Genomic DNA, 24,356 nt, shown 5'->3' on the forward strand with positions numbered 1-24,356 from the left:
AGTCAGCAGCTCAGAGAGACACTGCATCTCTGACTTCAAAAGACTCTGAATTGGCCAGTAACAGCAGTAGCCAACTCCTTCACAGTGCTGCCACAAAGCAGTGCTAGACCAGCATTACAATAGTTAGTGTGCAAATACAAATAGCTGATGTTAGAGTGGGACAAGGCTTCCAGGTCTGTTTAATTTTGGCAGTGTTCTAATAGTTCAAAAACAGCAGTCTGGGCAGTTACAAGGTGAAGCAGCACTTTGGTCTTAGTCTAAGGAGTTTGGGAAGATGTTGAGGTAAGTAAAAATCCCCTTTAAAGCATAGGGAAGGTAAATCAATGAAACAGCTACCAGTACTGAGGATGAAGCCAAAGATGTTCATTTTTCCTGAAAGATCATGTTGTCTCCACTAGAGACCCACAACTTCCCACGCCTGTCAGCAGTGATGGGAAAAATCTACTCATTCCCCAAAAGGGAAAAAGTAGAAGGCAGAGAGGATTTTGAAGTAATTTTTGAGCTGCAGGGTCCATTTTACGGTTCAACTATGTGTCATTAGGAGCTTTAGAGACTCTGTGTATGCCAAAACTAAGGCTTGGCTGCACCTAGGGATTTGGGCACCAAAAACCGTGGGGACATACCTTGCCCACATCTGGTGAAGATCCCTGCTGGGAGGAATGCAGTGCATGTGATGACAAGCTCCATCCTCTCTGTGTGAGCTGCCTTGTGCCTCCAGCCCCTCTGCGGCATCCCAAGCGAGGAGCTGGTTTCCTACCTGACATTACACAATGCATTCCATAGGCACTCTTTGATTGAAGATGTGAGTTTTCACATGCTGAATATAAGCAAAGTTGACTTGTTTCTTGCTCTCAAGAGCAGGAAGGGCAGGAGTGATGTATTGCTTTAGAAAACCCTTTGCATTTCTTTCCTTGTGGATCCTTTTGATTCCTAACCTACTTCATCTGGTATGAGATGAAACGAGATGGCCGTGATGGTGAAATTCAGTGACGGTGCTGCAGAGGAGACAACTGTGAGAAGCCGCTGGCCCAGGCAAGGTGTGTGGCTGGGCAGATGGTCACCAGACCTCTGCAAACCAGCTCCTTCTCCTTCTTCCCTCCAGCACCCGGGGGCAGCAGTCAGCTACGGAGCTGCCGAACGCCAGGAGAGCTGCCAGCCTGCACACCCACCCACTGCTCTGTCATGCTGTTCTCGGTAAACTTTCATCTCTGAATTCAGGACATTTCATACTCAGATTTTTTTTCCTTTCCTTTACCTGGAGTAATAGGTCTTTGGATGCGGTCCAAATACATCTGTAATAACAGGCAGCTTTCTGGGAAGTACAAGAGGAGATACCTGAAGCTTTCAGAGCATGCTGTCAGATTAAAGCATTGCTGGCAATAAACTGTGATGTGCAGAGTGAAGAGACGCAGAAACGAGGATGGAAAAAAAACGTTTATTTACTCAAAGTGCAGATTCAGCAAAGCTTGCATGTTTTGTACAGGGTCTTTTTAGTCTTCTTGGAATTATGTTTCTTACACTTGGCTCTTTCTTTAGCTTTCTTAGAAAGATAAGTAAAATTCTAGGAATACCTTTCACAAGAGGGCAGCTGTTAAAAGAATGACAACCACTGATAGGAAGATATTATGCATTACCAAAATGCACTAGTCTGTCATCTTTATTGGAAGATTTTTTTCTCAGCTTGCTAAAAAATATCTACCAATAAATGGAAAAAACAAACAAGAACAAAAAACAGTGTAAGTATTCTAAATGCAGATCCACATGGAAAAAAGACATAAGCCCAGCTCTGTGCAGGTGGTATTGTAGGAGCTGCAGTGACAAGGCAGAACTGGAGTGGAGTCCTGTTGAGCAGTGCCAAGGCAGATGTAACCACTTATCACTTTGATCAAATGAATGCTTCAAGAGTTGGTTTCAGCTGGGTGATCTGGGATCATTCAGAAGAGTGTCTGGGGAAGGACTACAAGGGGATTTTTCAGAAAGGTATTAGCAGGTCTTCAAATTGCTAGGAGAAATTCAAAAGTGCTTTGGGAAACAGATTACTGTCTTCATTTGCAAGTCTGCTGCAATACCTAAATCTAGATATAAGTTTAGGGATGAAGAAACAGAAAAGCACCTTTTGGTGGAGGCAGGGAGGACAAAGGTGTGGAGAACAGGTAGCATTTATGTGCTCTGAGACTAGTCGAAGTGGGAGTCAAAGAAAGGCTGACTTATTTGGACAGATCTGAGCATCAGAAACTGTAGACAATTTTAAACTTGTTCTTTAGACAAGGGAAATTGGTAGGTAGTTATAAACATTAAATATCTGCAGTGCCTACATTATAGCCAGCAAAACAAGATCTTCTCTCATACAGACCTGCAGAAGTCATTAATTTAGATTTATCATTAATCTCACTATGGCATTTGCTGAATACACGTCTGAGGCAGAGCTCTGACATTTTGAATATTCTTATACATAAATGCCCACATTATGCTCTGGAAGCTGATCATCTGCATGGCTGTTGGAGTATGTACCTATCTCACCTCATTGCAACAAAAAGAAAACTGATTTGCAAATAGTAACGCTCCTGCTGCCCCACTTTTCTGATGTTCCTTTTGCCTCACTCACTGCGATCCACAGCACTGCTCGATGGGACTCACTCTGCCAACTGACTTGCTTCAGGAATGAGGGAACACATACGTGCTAGAGCAGTGTATGGGAAGTCAGTGTTTTTCTCAGGAGCAGCAGTAACCTGGCATGAGCCACAAACATTTGAGTGCATACATTATTGTCATGCCATCTCCAGGGAAAAGCCAGATTCTCATCTGCCAACACTACTCTCACGAGAACTCAGTGAAGGCAAGGGTCCTGAGGCTTGCCATCCCCTCCAGCCATATCTGCATTTTTTTCTTCTTTTTTAAAGCAAATTCAGAAAATGTAATTATGCATATTTTAATTGCAATTAATGGTCTCAACCACTAGTTGTTGGGTTTTTTTTGGCTTGATCTTGCCATGCTTTGGATTTATGAAATTTTATTTCTGCTCTTAACATTACCACAAACTTAACTTATTGTTTCAGAAACATCTTTCAGATGTTTCACTTTTCACAGTCCTTCTTTCAGACATTCGAAGCCTGTTTAAGCATGTGGAGTATCTACTAGTTGGTCTAAATACCAGGAGGAAATACAAGAACTTACAATCACTAAAAATAAAAATCAAGCATTGGTGCCCACCAGCCTGAAGTCTCCAAATGTCATAGCCCAGCAATGTAACTGAGTAGAGTGGTGCTGGTAGCCACTCAAGAAAACAACAGACTTGTTGTGGCTGCCAGCAATGTTTGACTCCTTCAGCAAAGTGACCATTTGCAACATTGCCCTGAGTCCTGAGCGAGACCTGAAGCCACAGTCACAAGTGCTGGGGCAGCACCAGTTTGCTGCCTGGGACTGTTCTGCTGAGCAGAGGAAAAAGGACCTGCTCGTGCCTCCTGCTCACCTCCTTGCCAACAAGAGAGAAAAGAAACAACAAACCTACTGAAAGCCAATTGGCCTTTTGAACTTTCAAACCAATTCAAGCCAGTATTTTCTAAATTCAGTGTCTTGCATCATGAGTACTAAAACTTTAGTTATACCTTTTCCTGGCTAAGCAGAAGTCTAAGGCAATTCATCTGTCTCAAACATTAATCAGAAATGAAAGTAGCAAGCTGGCGAGCAGAGCTGGGCAACCTTTTACCTGTTCCTGTCTGTTCTGCAGCATTAGCTCGCTCTTCTTTAAGTTAGCCTGGGGCCTTAGGACAGATTCCCACTCTGGTATCCTGGCAGACAGGTGTTAAGGAAACTCTTTGCTCAGTCTAATTTGCAGCAGTACCAGACAGCGTGACAAGGTCCCTCCTCCCTGGCAAGAGAGCTACTATAGACCATCTTCTTAATAGATATTACTGTGCCTTAACAGGAAGCTTGCAGTGAAGCCACTGTTCCTTTCCTGCTTATGGAAAAATACCTATCCTGAATAGCTTTTCCAATAATACGTATTCTTCTTACTATGGACATTGCTATCTGTGCCATTAATAACCCCACATAGAGGCCATGTTCCTTTCAAGAAACTTTTCAACAGAAGTGTCAACAGAATAATAGTCTGCTATGATATCAGGTGTGGAATTGAGCACAGATGTCTTTTTACCTTTTATTCCAGTTTTTGATTCAAAGAGTAGCAGATCAAGACCATATGTAAGCCAAATACACTGTTGCTCACAGTCAACAGTTCAATAGCTATAGTAGTCAAAAGACTTGTACGTTGTTGTCTTTCTGGGACAAGGAAACTGGAGAAAGAACCTTTATTTAAGCAGTGTTGCTGATAGTCACAGCTGTGATTTGTAAATTCATGTTTTCACATTTGAAAGTAAGCGGTACTTTTACTTTGGCAAACCCTTACATTTCTAAAGTACCAAGAAAGCTTTGGCACAGTCCTCAGTCAAAAGCTGTCCCAAGTGACAGATCTTGACTACTGGAATAAGCATCCTCTTTCTCACATACTCTGGTGGAAATAGCGTCATTCCTCCCACACACCTGAAAAAGCCAAAGGGAGGTTGCAGTCGTGCTCACTTTTGTAAAAAGCTGTTTATCTCAAGTAGATCTCCACCACTGGCCTGACTCACGGAGTGAGAGTTAACACACCATCACACCTTCCCATCCACTGATCTCGCCTGCACAGCTGCTGCTTTGCTATCCCGTTTCTGCAACTCCTGCATCAGGAACCACCCTCAAAGGTCACGGCACCCTAAAACCACATTGCAGACACTGTATCGTTGTTTGCAGATTTCAGCTATGCCAGTTCAAACCAGGATTAAGAGATGGGGTTTCCCGCTGTGACAAATTTACGTTGCCAGCACTTTCTCACTATGCTGGACCTTTACCAGCTTCCCGTCCCTGGTTTACCTCACACCTGCTGTGGTTTCTTTAAAAAACCCTTTTATTTTGAACGAGGTTTCTACACTTCTGTAGATGCCCTTTTGATGGTATTAGATCTCATCAGTGCTGATGAGCACAAAGCACAAAGCCAGGCTGCCCAGCTCTTTCTGGCAAGACCCTTCTGCAAGTGACACAAACCCTGGGTTTGCCTAAGCTTGCAGGTTTAGAAGCCACACTGATTTCTGCAAGACCATTAGGTACTCCAGTCTTTATCAGCAGGGCTGTATGACTTGAGACCTTTGTTTCAGCAAGTGGACAGGATATATATTAGATGTCGTCAATGCCACAAGCTTATCTCTTGTCACTGGAAGTCTCTGCTGAGGGAAAGGAGACCATTGGTATGATTCTTCTCAAGCGAGAGCCATGAGCCTGCTCCCAGATAGCTGCTTGCTTTGAAGTAAACAAGAAACTCAACTCACAAGCTTGTTTTTTCCTTGCATTTTTGAGTCATCATGTTTGCAAGTCACGTACAAATAGCTCAGATTTACTTTAAATATGTGCAAGTAATTGTCAGCCTAGGGAGGGTCACTTTTCTGCTCCAAACTGCTTTGCACAGAACAGGTGCTTCACCTTTCTCCCAAAAAACTCCTTCGAGCAGCACAAGTGTTGCAGACAGCTGTCAACACCAAAGGAAAGCCAATCCCCTCTCTCAGGCTATAGATTTGAATATAAAAGCCCTATTTCCCCTCCAAAGGAATGAATGCTAATTGTAGTAAACCACACACAGAACAGTTGCCAAAAGGCAAAAAACATAAGTTCAGCCAAATCATGTCCTTTCGATGTGGAGTGTTGCAGCAATACTCACCTGACACATTCAAATACCCATTGTGTAATTAATTACTGGATTTGAGTTTTCATGTTCCTATATGGTGCAGTGTTTCTTGAGCCAATAATCCTAAGTAAAAAACCACAAGATAATGACATAGACTTGAGGGTCCCTCAGGGTTTCCTTTTAAAGAGGACCTGAGCATGTGACATTCTGAGAAAACAAATCAGGAAAGGCACCAGCAACTTCAATAATTAGAATATTATTTTATTTGTTTTGGGATTGGCCCAAAGTCAGTAAATGTGCAAAAACTCGAAAAAGAATAGGTCAAACCTAAGATTAGCTGTTTTAGAAAACGGGAAAAAAAAAAGGACAAAAAATATTTCCCCCACACACACAGTCTACAGTCTTAAAGGCACAAGAGAGTAACTAATTATACATATACAAACATATTCATCCCTCACAGCAATGCAGGATGGGGACAGATTGGCAGAAAAGTCCTTTGGGGTCCTGGTGGGCAGTGAGCTGAGCACTGGCAGCAGAAAGACCAAAAATGTCCTGGGCCGTATGAAGAGAAGCACAGCTGCCAGATTGATGGAAATGATTATTCCCCTTTCTCAGCCTTAATTAGGCTGTGTCGAGAATACTGCATCCAGTTTTGGAGCAGGTTCAGCAGAGGACCCCAGCATGCTGAGGGGACTGGAGCACCTGCCCCATGAGGAGAGGCTGTGAGACTGGGGTGGTTCATCACAGTTCAGAGGTGGCTTTGGGGGTGCTCATGGCAGCCCCCAACACCTATGAGGAATTGACAGAGGAGCTGGAGGCAGGCTTTTCATAGCAGTGAATGGTGGGAGGATGAGAGACTATGGATAAAAGTGGAAAGAAGAGAGGTTTAGACTGAAGGTCAGGAGACCCTTTCCCCAGAGGTGCAGGTTGCCCAGGGAGGCTGTTCTAGCTCCATCGTTGGAGATTTCCAAGCCCCAACAGGGCACAGTCCTGAACAGCCTGGTCTGAGTTCAGACGTGGCCTTGCCTGAGTGAGAGGCTGTGATGGAGACTTCCCTGACCTCCCTTCCCTGCCAATCTCCTCTATGATCTCACAATCCTATATAAATAATTTTTCTACAATGTTGTTAATTATGAAGTCAACAAGCATGAAAATACGTGGACCAACATATTTGATACCTAACAACTAGCAGAGTATTTCCAGGAAATCCAACTAAAGAGAATTGCAAGATTGCAGGTGTTGGAGTTTGCACTTATCAGCTGCTTTTTGCCATTGAAATAGCATATTACAGCCAAAAGGAAAGTCTTAAAAATTGCCAGGCTGCTTTCTGATACAGGTTTTTGAGATCTGAGCTAGTACAGTGTTTAGGAGATCAGTCAGGGTAGACCTCATTATGTCAGGCCTGTACACACCTTGCCTCAAACAGATTACTACTTGAACAATGTGAACAGAAAACAAATGAAGTGTCCAGGACCTTTGGTGGGTTGATACCAGAACCTAGGATCATGCCATAACAGACCATAAAGACATAATTTTTCAGAAGGCAGAGGAGCAAAAGGCAGATAAATCATCTGTTTTGTTACTTTGCTCTTCGCAGAGCCCTGTATCCCCTCTCCATCATATAAAAGATAATACAGACCTGTCGGTCAATTGAATCATGTGGTACAATAAGAAGATCTCAATCGAGGAAGCAACTCTATTGCCTTACCCGCCTACAGCGACCAGCACTCTCTTTCTCCCTCAAATTCACTTCTTCCTGTTGTTCTCTGCCTCACTGGAGAAATATATATGGTGAAGAAAGCAAACTAAACTATCCCAATGAACCTTTCAGATCTTACAGTTTAGGAATTTATCTGTGTTCATTTGGTATGGAGGACTGAAATGAAAGAAAATGGTACGGGCGGAAACATAGCCCTCTGTTTGTTGAACCTACATTTTTCTTCACAAAGACAATATGATTTAATTATTTGCCTTTAAGGCGAAGTGTTCTTGAAAGTCAAAAACAACTAAATAAAAACAAGATGGTGATCTTTGTGCTAGTAAGGGCCTATGAATAATAACACTGTGACCTACTGGCAAAGGAGGGGTAAGGGAGGAAGGAAAACACTGGGCATTGGGACTCCCTCTTCATTGGTCATCCTAGAACATCATGTGGCCAAGGCTCCTTATTAAAAATAAGTCCTGATCTCCTGGAGCTCATACTATCCTCCCATCTTGCATTTCTGCTTGATCTTGTGGAAGACTTCTCTCTAGCCTGACAAAATGTGTGACCAGTTTGTGGGCACCTGGAAGCTCCTTTCTAGTGAAAACTTTGAGGACTATATGAAAGAGCTGGGTGAGAATTGTTGTTTGGAGTTGTTGTGTCTGGGATGGAATGCTGATTTTGAACTTTATTCCTTACTTGCTTTTTCTGGATATGCTGTTTATCAAGGGGGTTTTAGTCCATCTATTTGATCAGATGATCTTAAACTGAAGAACTTGGCTGTGTGAATTAGTGGTGTCAAATTCCTATAACATAGAAAAACGTTGATTGGGAGGAGTAGTTTCAGGTAAGCCAAGTCTATGCATGCCTACTTAGTAGTCTTATAAACGAAAGTAAACCACATCACTGCAATTGTTTGTGCGGATTAGCATTTATCCTTGGACATACAGAGAGGTACAATGCTAAAATGCAGAAAGCTTCTCCATGTTTAAAAGCAACATGCTTAAGCTTCTTTGTAGTGCTACTGAACTCAGAGACAGATTAATTGCCGTGGCTGTTATAGTGAATGAAACTCTGTAGCTGCCTCCAGTGAATAATAACAAAGAAAATTGCATGGATTCATGCAGATACTTGCAAAATATTTGAGAGACAACACTCTTCTTTAAAGGTATAGAATCCTTGCTTAGAATTAAAATGGGGCTTGAAAAGATTTTCACATTCCTGTACTATGGAGGGAGTATGGGGTAACTTGCACTGACTGGATCAGTACATGCTAAAAAGCTGGGGGTTTATTTGGAGATTAGGGGTAAAATACTCACCGAGACATCTTCAGCCTTCATACAGCTTCAGTGAGGCTCTTGCACTATTAGTCTTTACCCCAGTTTTTAATCAGGATGTAACTGTTGCCAGCTGTTTCTTAATCGTTTCCTTTTATTCAGCCTAGCCACTGACAAATATAAAAAGTGTTTGCCTTTTTCATTTCTTGTTTGTTTGTTTTTGTGGCTTAGAAATAGTACCATATTTCTGCCTATTTACTCTTAGATGCAGTTATCATGCAAGTTAGTGTACAAACCACTGCACTTCTTATTTAGAACAAGTGTATGTGCAAAAGTCTGCAATTAAAATCTTGTCTCTGTCTTCAGAATATTGCTTTGGCTATTATGACAACGACAGAGCAGAGAATTTCCTTACATCATCCCACGTGACTTGGTCTATAACCATACCAGGTAGTGAAATGTTAAGAAGGAATCTCTGCAACACAGGAATAATAAAAACTTCAGGAAGTAATAGAGAGATCAGTACAGAAGTTTTTTTTTTTTCCACAAATGAGTTAAAAACACTAAGTAAAGATAAAAATTTCATAGTGCCCTGTCTAATTTGCAGGTGTGGGATTTGCTACCAGGAAAATGGCTGGTGTGGCCAAGCCCAGTGTAACTATCAGCATCAGTGGTGATGTGATAACCATCAAATCGGAAAGCACCTTCAAAAATACAGAGATCTCTTTCAAGCTGGGTGAGGAGTTTGATGAGATCACAGCAGATGACAGAAAAACAAAGGTGAGTCCAAAATGGCACTTTCCAAATACGTCTCTCAAAAGGGACGTGGGAGCAGGAGGGGAGAGTTGTGATTTTGACATCCAGTGTAGAAACGCTGTTTCAAAGGTAAGAGAGCTGCGGATGCTTTGTGCTTCAGTGCTCTTCAGACACGGAGAAAGTGTTCTCCTCAGCTCAGAGCATCCTGATGAAATAGCCATGGTTTACCTTTTTGTTTGTTTGTCAGAACGTCATAACCCTAGACAACGGTGTACTGAACCAGGTGCAGAAGTGGGACGGGAAAGAGACTATCATAAAGAGAAAAATGGTGGATGGGAACCTGGTGGTGGTGAGTGCATTTTTGTTACTTAATCACTGAATTCACTGTGTAGAATACATATCTGGCGGATATATTCCATTGGATTCAGACACAGGGAGTGAAAACATCTGAAATGGTTCTGTGCACTTGGCAAGAAGTCTCTCTGAATGAGTCTGGAGTATATATTAAAACCAAAATGCTGTTAAACTTATTGAATGGTATGGAGGTGCCTGTTCTCCATTCATAGCAAGACATGGTTAAGAAAAAGTAGGGAGGAAAAAAAAACACCATTCCCATGAGGGAAATTCTTATATGTCAGAATCTTTAAGTCCTGGACAGTATAGAGGAAGCCTTAGAAAAGTCCATGTTAAGTATGTCCGTTCTGTGCTGATGCAAAATATTCCTGTTCGTCTCCTGTAGAGACTCAACCACAATCTGTGGGAACTGTACTATGGATCACCAACAACTGTGTCAACAATAACAATGTTATAGCCAAAAAATCCCCAACACCCTGTATCCAGGCTCCATTGGTTGATGTTATCTGGTCAGAGAGTGTTGTGCTTGACTCGGTGCCAGTGAGGCCCATCTGCAGTTTGGGGCTTCCCTGCACCGCTCTCCGGTTTTAGGAAAGACACTTTGAAGAATCTGGAAAGGGACAAAAACTGTGTTCATAAAAGGCAGCTGAGATTCCTACATGTTACAAAACGAGAAACATACATGAAATTTCTGAAGAGTTCTGCCTTCCCCTAGAGAAAAATAATATGTCCATGAATTTAATATTTAAATTTCTTTGGATAGGGACCAGATGAGAATAAATTAAATAGCTTTTAATAAAAATTTCATTAAGAAAGACTGAAGAAAACAGACTTTGATCCAAGAGAAAACTAGATGAGGACAGAGCCTAACATGCAGAGGCTGACGCCAGGAGCTGCACTCTGAAAGCTGTGTAGGACTCGGTGTATGTTGTGCGCATCTGTGTGAAGAAGGCAGGACACAGCTACAAAAGGAGAAAGGAAAAAAGGCTAATGCTCAGCTCCAGAGACCAATCATCACCCATGGAAGTCCTAGGAGCCTTCTTAAAGGTTTATAAGAGGAGCTTAGAAAACTCATGGGATGGCCCTTTGATGTTCTTTCAGTCCTGTGCTTCTAAGAAATATTTCAGACTTCCCTTTCTGAAGCTCTCAAACTTGAGTTACACTGTCTGGGTGGTTGATTTTAAAGGAGGAGAAATGCAAATTCTTTCTTACACTGGTTCTCAGTGGATATATAATTCTCTGCCTTCTGACAAATAAATATTCAGTGAGACTTCAAAGCTGATTGCATTTGTCTTTCTTTCCAGGAATGTACCATGAATAAGGTCACCTGCAAAAGAGTATACGAAAAAGCATGAAGAAACCATCTTCACATAGAACTAATGCTTAATGCTGGAGAAAAACAACTTAACCAAAGGAGGAAAAGCTCCAGAAATCCATTTTAAAGAGAACTGTACTTTTTACAAATATAACTCAAAACATTTACATGCAGCTAGTCTAATTTGTTGTGGCTACTCAATAAAATGTTCAGCTTTCTACAACCTGTGCTAGTGCTGGAGTTTGTCAGAAGGGGGTCTAGGGGGGATGCAACACAGGGGCAGGTGCTGTGCAGGGAAGCATCATGTGAGAACTGGTACCACACTCAGTAACTGTGACCCATCCCACTGCAGAAAGAGAGTTGGAGATGATCCAGTGAGTGGCACTTGTTGTGTGACAGTGACAGATGCAGACCCGGACACAGAACATTGTCTGGTGACACTGTATGTGGGCTGCCCACTTGCAAAGGGAATAAATGGGGCTGTTTCTCTCTGGCTTTGAGCCAGGGGTCTTGTCCCTGGGGAGGGGAGGGGGGTGATTTCAGTGTTGGCTTTCAACCTGATCAGGGAGCCATGTACCTGGTTCCATGTCACACATACACTGATAGTTTTAAGCCCGGGTATCATCCAAAGTGGCTCGGTCTTGTCCTCTTCTACCTGAAGTGTGAAATTATAGGTGCTGTAGCTCTCAGCTGTGATTATTTGGTTAATATCCCTTTCCTTAACATCTCTTTCTGTCTAGATTAGGCAAAAAGCCTTGAATTAAGAATCATAGCTTAAAAAGTACTCTCAGGCTTACGAAAAGCCCATAAAAGATTGCTAGTGGTACAAACTCCTTCATTTCCTACATGCATTTTCTACAAACTCATTCGGTTAGATTGGTCTTGGGAACACGAGCCTCTCTAGATGCAAAACCCTTTAGACACCGTGTTTTTCAACTCTTCTTATTCTGAAACTCCCTCCTTCTGCTGTCCTTAGGTCTGGCCTCCTATTTCAAAACTTTACAGCCACAGAAGCTGTGATTTTTACATCTTGGAGGTCTCAAACTGACAAAAAAAATAGTCTAAGCAAAATCTGGACAAGAGTCTGAAGAGGTGTGCAGTAACCACAAAAGGGGGAAATGAACATATCTCAAGTTTTGTGATTAAGATCTGTGAACCAAATTCCACATATTCCTGATATTCCTGATGACAGCGGTCAGATATGAGGGTGCAGAGAGCTTACTGCCAGCAGCAGAGACGTTGTACACTTGAACTTTCCTCTGCATGACTCAGACTGTTCCCAAGTTCCTGCACTATTAATACAACAGCAGAGGGGCAGAGAAAAGGAAGGACTTCTACCCTCTGTATGAACTAAGCAGTCATTTAAGAGCAGTTCCAAAAGACTATAAACAAATCTTGCAGAGAATGTTAAAAAAGCCATGAACAAACAGCTCCCTAGTTTTTGCCTTGGCTTCATTGGCTGTGAAATACCATCAGCTTAAAGAACAGCACTTATATAGGGGAAGGAAGTGTGCTTAAGAGTTTCCCATATACACAGTTCTAAATCTACTTAGCACTTAACTAATAATAAAAATTATTTTAAAAAGCCAGCACAAAACTACAGTTTAGTGGCAGAAAACCTACATGGGAGAGATGATTATAAGAAGCAGTAACATTGACTTAAATAAGCTATATAGAGAGATATTAAAGATAAGACCATAGTTAAATATATCCCATTGTCCACAGATATGGATATACTATATTTCAAAGGTCAGATTTCCAATATCCATACAGCAGCCTTTATTTTCCAAAAATCCTACATTCTTAATAAACCTGCAGTTACAATTGTAACATCTGCAGCCTGATTTTTCAGAGGCAAGTAATCTCTTCTGAAAGCTTCACCAATTATTTTACTGCCTGGTGAATGAATTCAGACTTTGTGAATGAATCAAGCACAAGATTTATTAATAACAACAACAAAGAAGCCATTTAAAAAATAAGTGACTGGAAATTTTCCTAAAATGACATTATGTATATAAGCTTTAATAGAGTAAGCGGCATTATGAAGTATTAGTGATGCTTTAATTAGAATATGAACATGTCTGAAACTTATTCTCTCAGAAACGCCCAAATTTGTTCTCTAAAGAAGGCAGCAGACTGGTGACTTCTTGCATAAATGTAGATAATTCCTCTCTGGCAAACAAAGGCGTGTGCTCTGAGACGTGGATGGTAGTGACAGCACACATTTCTGAGGAGTAAAGGCAGAGCAGTGTCTTGTCCTTGCCCGCAGAGCGGGCTGAACTATTCTTCAAAATTCACAAACCCTCTCATAGCATTCCTCTCCGAACAAGGAGGATGTCACCAAACCCCTACAAACCCCGTGGCTGACGCCTTTATGGCAGCAGGCACCTTTGAGAGCTGAGCGGACAAGATCTTTGCCAGTTAGCATATTCTCTCACTGCTCCTTTACAGGGATTTTGGACAACAAGAGGAAAAAGGGATTCACACCCACAGATTTTCAGCAGCTTGGGAGAAAAATGAAGCAAAGCTTATTCTGGGCCTTGACCTTTCTGTTATTTTTCTGGTTTTCTTTTAACTCTTGGTATCCACCGGAAGGAACTCGGAGTATTTGTGTGTCCTGGCCAGTCAGGTCCTGTGTGTGCCCAACCCTGCAGCCTGCCCCGAGCTGCCAGCTGTTCCCCCAGCCCCAGCACCCTTGGTCTGGTCTGGTGGGATGCCCCAGCTAAGGAGAAAACAGGTTGTTCACACTCTCCAACATAGCTATTGGGAAGAGGCAACCTGCTGGCCTTGTGTTCGGAGTTGATCCCTCAGCTCCATAGAGTCCACGTTAAAACATCCTTGGTGTCCCCACACTGGGGCAGGCATTTGGCCTCTATTCTCTGTTTTTATTTATGTTTTCTTCATTACTCTCCTAGGAGTTTAATTTAGACTCTTTTTTTTTTTGGCACTAAGTTTGCCCAGATCATATTTCCTTTAAAGATGTTGACAGAAATTTACTTTCCGTATTTCTTTAAAGAGTCTCTTTACATTTGTAGCTCTCTATTTTAGTTCTCTATTTTTATATGCACTATTTTAGTGTATTGATTTCAAATCCTATTTTACTCCAACCATAAAGGAAAAAAAAAAGAGAATCAAAGTTCCCTCTTACCACATATATTCACAATCCTTGACGTTTTCTTAATTTAAACTTGGAAAAAAGATTGGTTTCCACAGATATTATTTCTACTGAAAATATAATTCTCTGCTCTTCTTTCTAAACTATAAGTCCTTTAAATGAAAGTGCTGATTTTTCTTAGTGACAAAGAGATAGATGGTAGCAATGTCAACATTGTTTAAGAATGCTTAAGACTGGGGTTTTGCCTGTATAAAGAATTCTTTGTCACTTTTGTTCTTAAGGTTACTGGTACTGCAGTATAGCTGTTCTATTCTGACTAATTTGCTCTTCTTGAATATCTTTGGGCCTGATTTTACAATGTCCAAATTATCTTTTATTTCCTAAAGGCACTGGCCTTGTCTTGCAAAAGTGCCTTTATAGGGATCAGGCAATTAAACAAAGAGAACAAAGAATGCCTGAGGAGCAACGGTAGAATATTTTAATATTATTCCTGGAGAAATAATGCATAGTTTCATTTAGGAGGAGCTTTCTCATTTCCAGAGGTTGGATAAAAGAGTTAGCTATTCTTTACAAAAAATGTGATAACATGCATCTCTGCTTCAGAAGAGTATTGTGTGGACAACACCTTCAAAGACTGACTTTATTTATATATTACAGATACAGCGTCTGCTTCCTACTGTGTGGCAAAAAGAGTTCTTAGTTACTTTGTTTTCATTTTCTGATATTCTAGGTTTTCCCTCCTTGCACTGCACTGTACTTAGACCTGAGCAGTAATGGGAAGTTCTGCTCAACGTACCCTTGTTGATGTTATGACTGATGGGATAAAAACATTTTGCATATGCAATCAACATTTGTGACTTAAGACCCTGTTATTTCCCCACAAACACAGTATAAGCCAAAGACTACAATATTTTCCCTGCTCATGTTGTATTGTTTTCCTGTTTAAGTTTGTTCCCCTTCCTGCATATGACAGCTTTCAAGACAAAACTCAAACCTCACCCTCCTTGGCCCAGCATCAACTCCATTTCACTCTTTCTACCCTGAACACAAGAAATTTCACCCCACAACTGATCATTCCAGTGTTTCTTACTCCTTAAAATGTAAATCTGAAAAGTCTCTATAGATGGTCATAACGCGAAATGTCTAATGATGCAAAAAAGACAAACACACGACTATTGTTCATTCAAGTAGGAAAGAAGCCATCTAATCCTTTCATGTAGCCAGTAATAATTTTCTCCAGGAACATGGTTTAGGAAAGGGAAGGACAGAATTACAGCTAATGTGGTCTTACACTAAATAGTTGCAGATAGTTTGAGGTAGCTTGAATTACAATGCTTTAAATTCCTGCCTGTCAAACATACATTCATTTTATGGATTTGTTCTTTGTGACTGGTTTTTGCTAAGCACAAGGCAATAGTTCTATTTGTACTTCTTAAGAAAAGGTTTTGAATTTTCAAACTCAAACTTTCCAAACTCAGCTTTGCAGAAGAGATCTGGGCGTCCCCGTGAATAAACAAATTGAACATGAACCAGCAATGTGCCTTTAGGGCAAAGAAGGCTAAAGTCATCCCAGGCTGCATTAGGAGGAGTGTTGCAGGTTGAGGGAGAGGATCCTTCCCCTCTACTCAGTACTGGTGCTGCCACATCTGGAGTGCTGGATCTGTTTCTGGGTTTCCCAGTACAAGGAGTACATGGACCCAAAGAGGCTGTGGAGTGTCCATCCTTGGAGATATTCAAAAGCCATCTGGCCATGGTCCTGGGCAACTGGCTCTAGGTGGCCCTGCTTGAGGAGCAAGTTGGACCAGATGAGGTCTGGAGGTCCCTCCAACCTCAGCTGTTCTGTGATTGCATGAAATTTTAGGTCACAACAACTGAGGCATGCAGACTCCTTAGTAGTACACATTGGAATGCAAGGTCTTATATGAAGGCACTGGCTTAAATCTGCCCTCAACTATGACAGACCGACTACCCCGGTGCAGAAAGGCAAAAAGAGAGCAGTATATGCTCTCCTCCCAACCCAGTAAAACTGCTCATCTCTCACCAAGTGACTTTGAACTGAGGATAAGCCCTTTAATGACTCAGCCTCTGTTCTCACTGTCTACCTGCCAAGCACCAGAGCTGATCTCCACTGATGCACTGAGCTTCTGGATGTGCCTTGTTGTGGAAGAAGGGAAGCAGCGAAGTTTGGCTGTTCTCTTTGTGGTGCTGCCTGGGGTATGTGCCAGGAAGAACCCACAGCCAGGGATCACTGCTCTGGTGGACAGGAAGAAAACAAAACAGCATAATTCAGTTCTGCCTTTAAATTAAAAAAACATACAGGCACTTTTCAGGATGGATCATGAAAGTAAAAAAACCCCAGACTATGTATAGCAGGTTCTCAACAGTTCCTCCCTGAAATCCACATGGCTTTGATTTACCTGACTAGCACACAGGTAACAATAGTGGTGAGGAGGAGAAGTGGAGAGAGAGCTACTGATCTCTTCTCCCTGGGATCCAGTGATAGGTCTCATGGAAATGGTTCAAAGCTGCATCAGGGAAGGTTTAGACCAGGGCATTAGGAAGCATTTCTTTACAGAGAATGTGGTCAAACACTAGAACAGGCTTCCTGGACAGGTGGTCAATGCCTCAAGCCTGTCAGTGTTTAAGAGGCATCTGGACAATGCCCCTAACAACATGCTTTAACCTGGTCAGCCCTGAAGTGGCCAGGCAGTTGGACCAGATGATCATTGTAGGTTCCTTCCAAATGAAAACATATTCCTTCTTCTATCCAATGACAGCAAGAGAATGCCATTGGGAGGATGGTCAGAGCTGGGTTTCATATGAATGCAGTGCTCTTGTGCTTGTTGGCTTCATGTTGCTGAGACTCCACTGCAGTGTCCCCTGACTACTCTGCGGCTGTGGTGGTAACCTCACGTCCCCATCCCCACGTGCCCTTCTCAGTGTCCTGATCTATTCAGTGGAGGAAGCTGAGGCAGGCGTCACCCGGAGCCTTGGTACTGACACGGCCGCCTTGGACAAGGTGGACATTGTCTTGCCCTGGCACTGCCTCTGCTATTGGCCCGTCCTGAGCGCTGTGGGGACTGGGCATCTTTAAAAGGAGGCTGGCGAGCTCTGAGTCGGGCACACAATCTCCCTGAGTCCCACCAAGAGCTGCTGTGGCTGCTGCCCCTCTCTGCAGGACCACTGCCTCACAAAGCAAATACCATGTGTAACCGATTTGTAGGAACCTGGAAGCTCATCTCCAGTGAAAATTTTGATGACTATATGAAAGAATTGGGTGAGCAAGTTTCTTTCTTCTTCTTTTTTTAAAATAAGTTTTCGTTGGTAACGTGTCTTCATCATATGCTTTGTTCATGGATGATGCCTCCTTCCTGGCCACAAAAGCACTTTAATAACTTCCTGAGCATAATTTAATTATTTTCCTTCAGCATCTAAAACTGAAAAATAGAAAGTCAGGTGCTGGATTACTATATTAAATGTACTCTGTCTAACTCAACTGACCTGATCTAATCTGTTTTTCTACAATGTGAAGTATCTATGGAGATGCAGCATTTTTTATGTTTCTCTTGATTGCACTATTAAACTCATGACTTGTGATAATTTACAATATATAATGGAGCAGATGTCTCATGACACTTTGGTTTCAGGGGTCTAAATCCTATGAATGAATGTGTCTGTTACTGAAGAATGCCAGAAATGTAATAAATTAGGCATTGTGTTTCATTTTAATGCTGGCTTCATTCCTATGTAGCAAGTGCACAGACAGTCAGCTCCAGCATTTCTTTCGCTATACAAATGATTCACTGAGACACTAATTCCCTCTATTTGAAATGTTAAACTAAGTAACAAAAGAATTGCAGTTAATTAATTACCCAGAGTAGACGTGGGATGAAAATCCAGCTATAGACATTTTTCTGAATATCTGAGCAGAATTGTTTCAATATAAAATAATTACTGCAAATAGTTTTATACTTTACAGATAACTTTATATCACTTTATATGGATCTTTTCATCTGAGCATAGCATAGGATTAATAAAGGCAATAAGTATGGCTATCCCCTTTCTGCTTTTATAAAGCAGCAACACATTGTCAGCAGCCTCCATTAATGTCCCCCAGACCTCACAACTTCTAGACAATGAACTGGACCGGGAAGCACTAGGCAATATAAAAGGCTTTTGACATGCAATTTTTCCTGGAGCTCTCTGCAGTTCTTCACTCATATATTTCAATGGTTTTTGCATTTCATATTTGTACTTTTCAGTGAGGTTTAGATGTAAGGATCCTTAAGGGATGTTAGTGGAAACCCAGCAATTACTCAGTCTCCAGTATATGTTTTAATGAACAAGCACCAGCATATTGGCAGTTCAGAATCCAGTTTTTTTCCATGCAGCTGGTTAACAAAAGTACAAATACTCAGATTTGGCAAGATTTTATTTTTTTAAAAGGATTTTTGCAAGCTTCTATGAGAAATAGATTTTTCCTCTGAATTTTTCTGCACATTCTATCTCTACAAAAAATCATGCAGATTTGTAACCACCTACGTTTCTTCTTAGCTGAATGTACACAACTGTATACTCATGTCTATCTTTATTTCTTGCTGAAGGAGCACTCTGTCAACAGGAGCTACCTTAGTGTCAGAATGCAGCACTTTTCCACATTTGAAGAATCAGTGTCTCATCTGAACCAGACATTAGATTATTCTAATTAGAAGAAGCTGTTCCTTATTCCTTTTTCTTCCACTGAAGATTTATGAAAGAATACTGAGCTTCTTGCTTGCTAGAATGTAACTATAGTTTTGTTTCTGATTTCTAGGAGTGGGCTTAGCTACCCGGAAACTTGGTGGTCTGGCAAAGCCTGATGTGATCATCAGTATGAAAGGGGACATGGTAACCATCCGAACTGAAAGCACCTTCAAAAATACAACTATCTCTTTCAAACTGGGCCAGCAGTTTGATGAAACGACAGCAGATGACAGGAAAGTCAAGGTAAGGGGGATGATGATCTCTGGGTGGTCTTGATATCATAGAAGACCACAAGGAGGAATTTTTCTTGCCCCCTTGGAACACTGAGTTTTCCAAACTATTCAAAGAAACCACTGAAAGAAGAAGTAGTATGGTGCCGAAACTAATGTTACTAAGTGTGTTATTAGCCAAGAATGTGGGTGCTGCTGAAGATAAAGTGAATTGGCATTCTAATCTACAAAGCCTGGATTGCAGTTTGAAGCTCTCCTCTTGCCCCTTGCAGAGTGTCGTAACCTTGGAGAAAGGGGCACTGGTGCAAGTGCAGAAGTGGAATGGCAAAGAAACCACAATAAAGAGAAGACTGGTGGATGGGAAAATGGTGGTGGTAAGTTCACACTTCTTGTACACTGGTAAAGTTCAGAAGTATGCAGCCTTCAGTTTGCCTCTCTCTAAACAGACTGTCAATTTTTGCTTTCTCTGTGCCTTCTGGAAGAAATAAAGAGGGAGAAAATGGGAAAAAAAAACTTAGGAAAAAATCTGGGAGAAATAAATATTGTTCAATAATACAACAATTTTTCTTTAAAGTTACTATATTGGCAGAGATGCCATGATTTGAGAGTATGTTTATTGCTCTCAAGATTATTATTCTTAAAAGAATTGAGTTTTTCCAGGAGCAGAAACCTGTGAAATGAAACTAAATTTTGCAAGTTGGATACTGCCATCCGTGGACTGGCCCTTTCCTTTTTTCTGTCTTCAGAATAAGCCTGTACACCTTAGAAAACTGATTTTACACCTTTTCGTACATCTATTTCCACTAAAGCAGATCACTTCACACACTTGTATTTGCTTTTTCCACCTGAGCATACCAAGCTTACTAAGCAGGTCATTGAAGTTTATTTCGTGAAAGCCGGCACTTCTGTGCCCGCCTCTGCCCATGTGGTGACCTGCCACAGGGACTGGCAGGTCCTGACAGCTCCCCCAAAATGCTCACCATGCAGAGGGAAACAGATCTTTTCCAGGGGTGAGGGAACATTGACTTTCCCTCCCTTGCCCCCACTTCAACCTGCCTTTCTCTAGCAGCCATGTCAAACCCATGGGTTGGCCAAGCCAGGGTGATAATGCATTTTAGGGATGCCAGTTATAGGAGTCACTACTAAAATTGAGATTTCAGTTTCGAATGAAGGAAAGTACTTCGTTTGCTGAAGTTTTTGAAGAGTGTAGCTGAACTAATTTTGGTGACTTGTTCGAAATCAACAGCATTACACTTTTTTGTGCTGGCTTGTTCTGACTGTGTTTTGGTTTAAGTTCTTGCACCTTTGGAAGTGTGATTTGCTTTCACGTCTCCTCATGGCTGCATTTCTATGTAAATTTTTTCTAGTTTTTAAACCATCCTCAAAATACAGAGAAGCAGGTTACCTCTGCATCAGCATCCTGCTGTCTGCCCCTTGCCTCAAACAAGTTTATGGAGGAGGCCTCACTTTTTGCAGACTAATGCCATCTTTTTTAATGTCCTGTTACCTGTTGTATGTGCCCTGTGCGTGACCAGGAGCTGCTGAAGGTCACTGGGGCAAGAGGGTCAGGAGAAACATTTTGTGACTCATAAGTGCAACATTTTTAGGCCAGAAGCCTGACCTCTGGACTACTCAGGCTACTTCTGTCAAATAGTTTTACTGCTTGCTCTAAAAATTATGCAAATATTTAAAGATGTAAAATATGACATCTAGCTTTGCACTGACTTCAGAGTTTACTGCAGCAGACACACCTGGTGTTAGTAAAAGGTTTATATTAATCTTTTCCTTTGTACCTCAGGAATGTGCCATGAAAGGAGTTGTCTGCACGAGAGTCTATGAAAGAGCATGAAGAAATTCCCTCTCTGCACTGGACTGGGACTGGCTCTTAAAACTCGGCTTAGATCAGCGACCAAAGCCTCATGCACTGTGCTTCTTTATTTTCTTATTTCCTTTTATTGGGAAAATGACTACACTATAATTTGATATTTCAAAGCCATAGTGTGACTAATCCAAGGTATTGTGGTGGTCCAATAAAAGCTGCTCAACACATAAAACTGTCTCCACATGAATGATGTAAGGTTTCTTTCTTAGATGATGCCATCTTTTCAGTTGTTCCTGTCTGTATAGGTCGTCAGATTATTTCTGATTAAAATGGTGAAACACAACTGATCTGGCTCTAGGAGAGGGTTAACACTGCTTCCTTGATATGTATAAAAACTCTCATCTCATGGATTTGGATTGAATATTCCTTTCCTGTAAAGTATCTTATAGCTGAATAGTTCCTATAGGGAAAATCATCTTTACCATCAGAATTCTTTTGCTTTCAGTATGATTTATTGTTTCAGCCTTACAGTTTTACCACATCTTTGTTTCATTCTCATCCCAAAATGTTTATACATCTTTCAGTTCCACTTTTTAAATCTTGGCATTTATTTGCAAGAGAACAGCTACTGGGGGAAAAAGTATCTGAATATATTCCACATTTTTTTGCCAAACGGCTCTCGAACTGTGAAACAAAGTGTGAAACAGGTGCAAATGAACTGCAGAAATCTTAGGGCTAATGGGTTTCATTCTGGGAAGTGTTCAGCATTCCCGTCTATTTCTAGCATAGCGTTTAACCATGTGCTTACAAAGAAGTTTTTGTTAGGTAGAGTTTGCCATCAAGCCTGGCTGAGTAGCTAAGCTGTTCATTCCTCCCCTTGCACTTATTCTCTGCTTTTAACTAAGGAAAAAAAGATGAACCAAACCTAAGCTTCTGGAAATCTATTTAATCAAAAAGCAGTGTAGCAGCTTATTAATTTTTGCCTCCATTAACTGGTTTTCAGTAACACTATAGCGTTCATGCTAACCACATGAAGTGGAGTATTTCATCCCTTGCCATTGCCTCCATGCCATCAAGCAGAGCTCCCTCCGTCTTCTGTGTGGGATTAAAACAACTGTGAGAGGTGTGTGTGTTTATTTTGTCTTGTTAGGAGCTGCAATGCTGATGTGAACCTTTACCTACTGCTTTTACAGTCAAGAACACAAATTCTGAAGTATAGGAGAGATCCTGAATGTCAGAATCTAAATTGGTGTGGCCAAGCAGATAGTTAAGAGACAGATATTGTATGTGAACACAAAATATAAAGGTCACCTTTCTTTTCTACCCATCACTGGGAAAGCTAGAGACAGGGTCCAGCTTTGGACACACTGCTATCTAGATGCAGACTAACCAGAGGTAGCTGCCAGAAGGCAAACAGGATGAGTCTTAGAAAATGTGAGCTGTAAAAGAAGGTTATGGGATGCATGGGCAGCAGTTTTAAGGGAGTTTATCCTGGTCTCTAGCCTTACCATTAAAACTCACCTCTGTGTGTCAGAGTTTCTGTGGCTCCAAGTCCCCAGTGACTGTAACAAGGAATGGAGGCAGCACGATACCCCTTGTGTCATCTTTTGCAAACAGATTGTAATCATATATTTTAAATGAAGATCACCCACCAGGCTTCCATAAGAACAGTCATAGAGCATGAATTGGCCCAGCTCTTGGAGGGTGGAAGCTCTCCAGAGCCTTTCAAGGAGAGCAGGTCTCCCACACGAGCCACAGGCAAAGGAGTAGTTATTGATGCAAACAAGCTCTGTATTTCCGTTGCTGTTCCTGTTGCAACCTGTAAATGTTTCTCTGAGGTTAAACGGAAAATTTTAATCTCAAAAAAAAAAAAAGTTTTCAGCTTTTTATTTCCTTGAGAAAAGGAAATAAACATTCACATTGGTACAAACTGTGGTTTTTCCAGATCTTGAAACAGTAACAGAAGTAAAAACAAAGGGCTGCTCACCTGGTCCTCATTTATTTATTTACTACCTTATTTTCTTTGACATAACCCATCTCCCTTCTCTTACCCATACAGAATTTTTAATTGAATTTATTTTTCCAGAGATTTAGGATGAGAATAACGGTAGTTTGGGGTTTTTAAATTCCTAACTAAGTGCAGATACGCTATTAGGAGCCTAGTATTTGGCACTTTCACTCTGTACGAAGGTCACTTGAAAATGTCATGAGAGCTGGAGTCTTTCCAAAACAGGAAAAGTGCAACAGAACTGATAGTGTTGAAGGCAAAAACAATAAGGCAGGTGGTACAAAGCAGCACGAAATGGAGCACTTTGGATACTGGTGTCCATAAAGCAATCCTTGGGGTCTCCAGGAGAATTCAGGGGGAATATGAGTCTTGTAGTCTCAATACCATTTTTATGTCTTGCTGTAAATTAGTTTTTCTTCTCTCCTAAACTTTTTACATGGGACCAATACTTATGGAATGAACATCTGGACAGAGGTACGATGCCTATGTCTTGAACTGTGCTTTCACATTGACAACCCAGTGCATTTGCCATTTCCCTGGCTTGTGTATGCACTTAATCTAGAAATATCAATAGCATGATGCTGGCACACAAACAGCATAATTTAGAGCAATCAGCGTGATCCAGTGCCCACCCCAGGTTATGAGAACCTGACTGCTTTTAGAGGGACACAGTCACACACAATTCCCTTTGGTCACTCTTTTTGAAAGTGCTGTAACGTTCTGTCACACCTCGTTTCCTCTGCATTTCCCAAGGCAGTGGGAAAAGTCTGCATGGGGTATTCATCCTCCAGTTGCTACAGACCTGCCAGCATTGCCTGCCTCTGCCCCGCCTGATGTTTCTTGGGCTGGGCACAAGAGCCCGCCTCAGCTCTGATGCTCCCATAGGGAGCGCTGAAATTAAATAAAAGCTGCATCTGGACTCCAGGTAGCACAGCTGTGGCCTTGGACTGGGCAGAATTTGGCAATTTGTGACAGAACGCATCTCGTGGTCTTGTAAAGCTAGACCCCACACCCTGGCCTTTTCCATGCGGTGCGATGCAGAGAGAAGAGGCAAAGCCACTGACTCTGCTGCAAGGGACTCTTTGCCCCTGCTGATACCTTAGGTAATAACTTTAAACTTCCCTTAGCTCTTTTGGGTAAGTTCATTTGGGGGGCAACTGTATTCCTGCAATGTGAATTCACACCCATACAGGGGCCCAGCATGTGGCCTTTGCTGCTCTGCCACACTGGAACCTTGTCAGCTGTTGGGACAGTTTCACCAGACAGCAAACATACAGCCGAGCAGTTCTAGAAATGGCAAAGATTCAGGGAGGGAGATTAG

At 41.7% G+C, this 24,356-nt stretch overlaps 2 protein-coding genes across 2 annotated transcripts; both read left to right on the plus strand.

Moving 5' to 3' along the window:
* The first annotated feature begins 7,892 nt into the window (after positions 1 to 7,892).
* On the plus strand, positions 7,893 to 11,340 carry LOC309436941 (fatty acid-binding protein, adipocyte). Its single transcript, XM_082046646.1, has 4 exons — positions 7,893 to 8,048; positions 9,300 to 9,472; positions 9,696 to 9,797; positions 11,107 to 11,340. The coding sequence occupies exons 1-4, from the start codon at positions 7,976 to 7,978 to the stop codon at positions 11,155 to 11,157; spliced, it is 399 nt and encodes a 132-aa protein (XP_081902772.1). The 5' UTR covers positions 7,893 to 7,975; the 3' UTR covers positions 11,158 to 11,340.
* A 6,035-nt stretch (positions 11,341 to 17,375) lies between these two features.
* Positions 17,376 to 21,259, plus strand: LOC309436942 (myelin P2 protein). The gene is made up of 4 exons (XM_082046647.1): positions 17,376 to 17,509; positions 19,046 to 19,218; positions 19,478 to 19,579; positions 21,004 to 21,259. Exons 1-4 carry the CDS (start codon positions 17,437 to 17,439, stop codon positions 21,052 to 21,054), a joined length of 399 nt encoding a protein of 132 aa, XP_081902773.1. The 5' UTR covers positions 17,376 to 17,436; the 3' UTR covers positions 21,055 to 21,259.
* The last annotated feature ends 3,097 nt before the right edge of the window (positions 21,260 to 24,356 follow it).

The sequence above is a fragment of the Streptopelia decaocto genome (assembly GCF_964273445.1).
Source record: "Streptopelia decaocto genome assembly, chromosome: 2".
Taxonomy (NCBI): Eukaryota; Metazoa; Chordata; class Aves; order Columbiformes; family Columbidae; genus Streptopelia; species Streptopelia decaocto.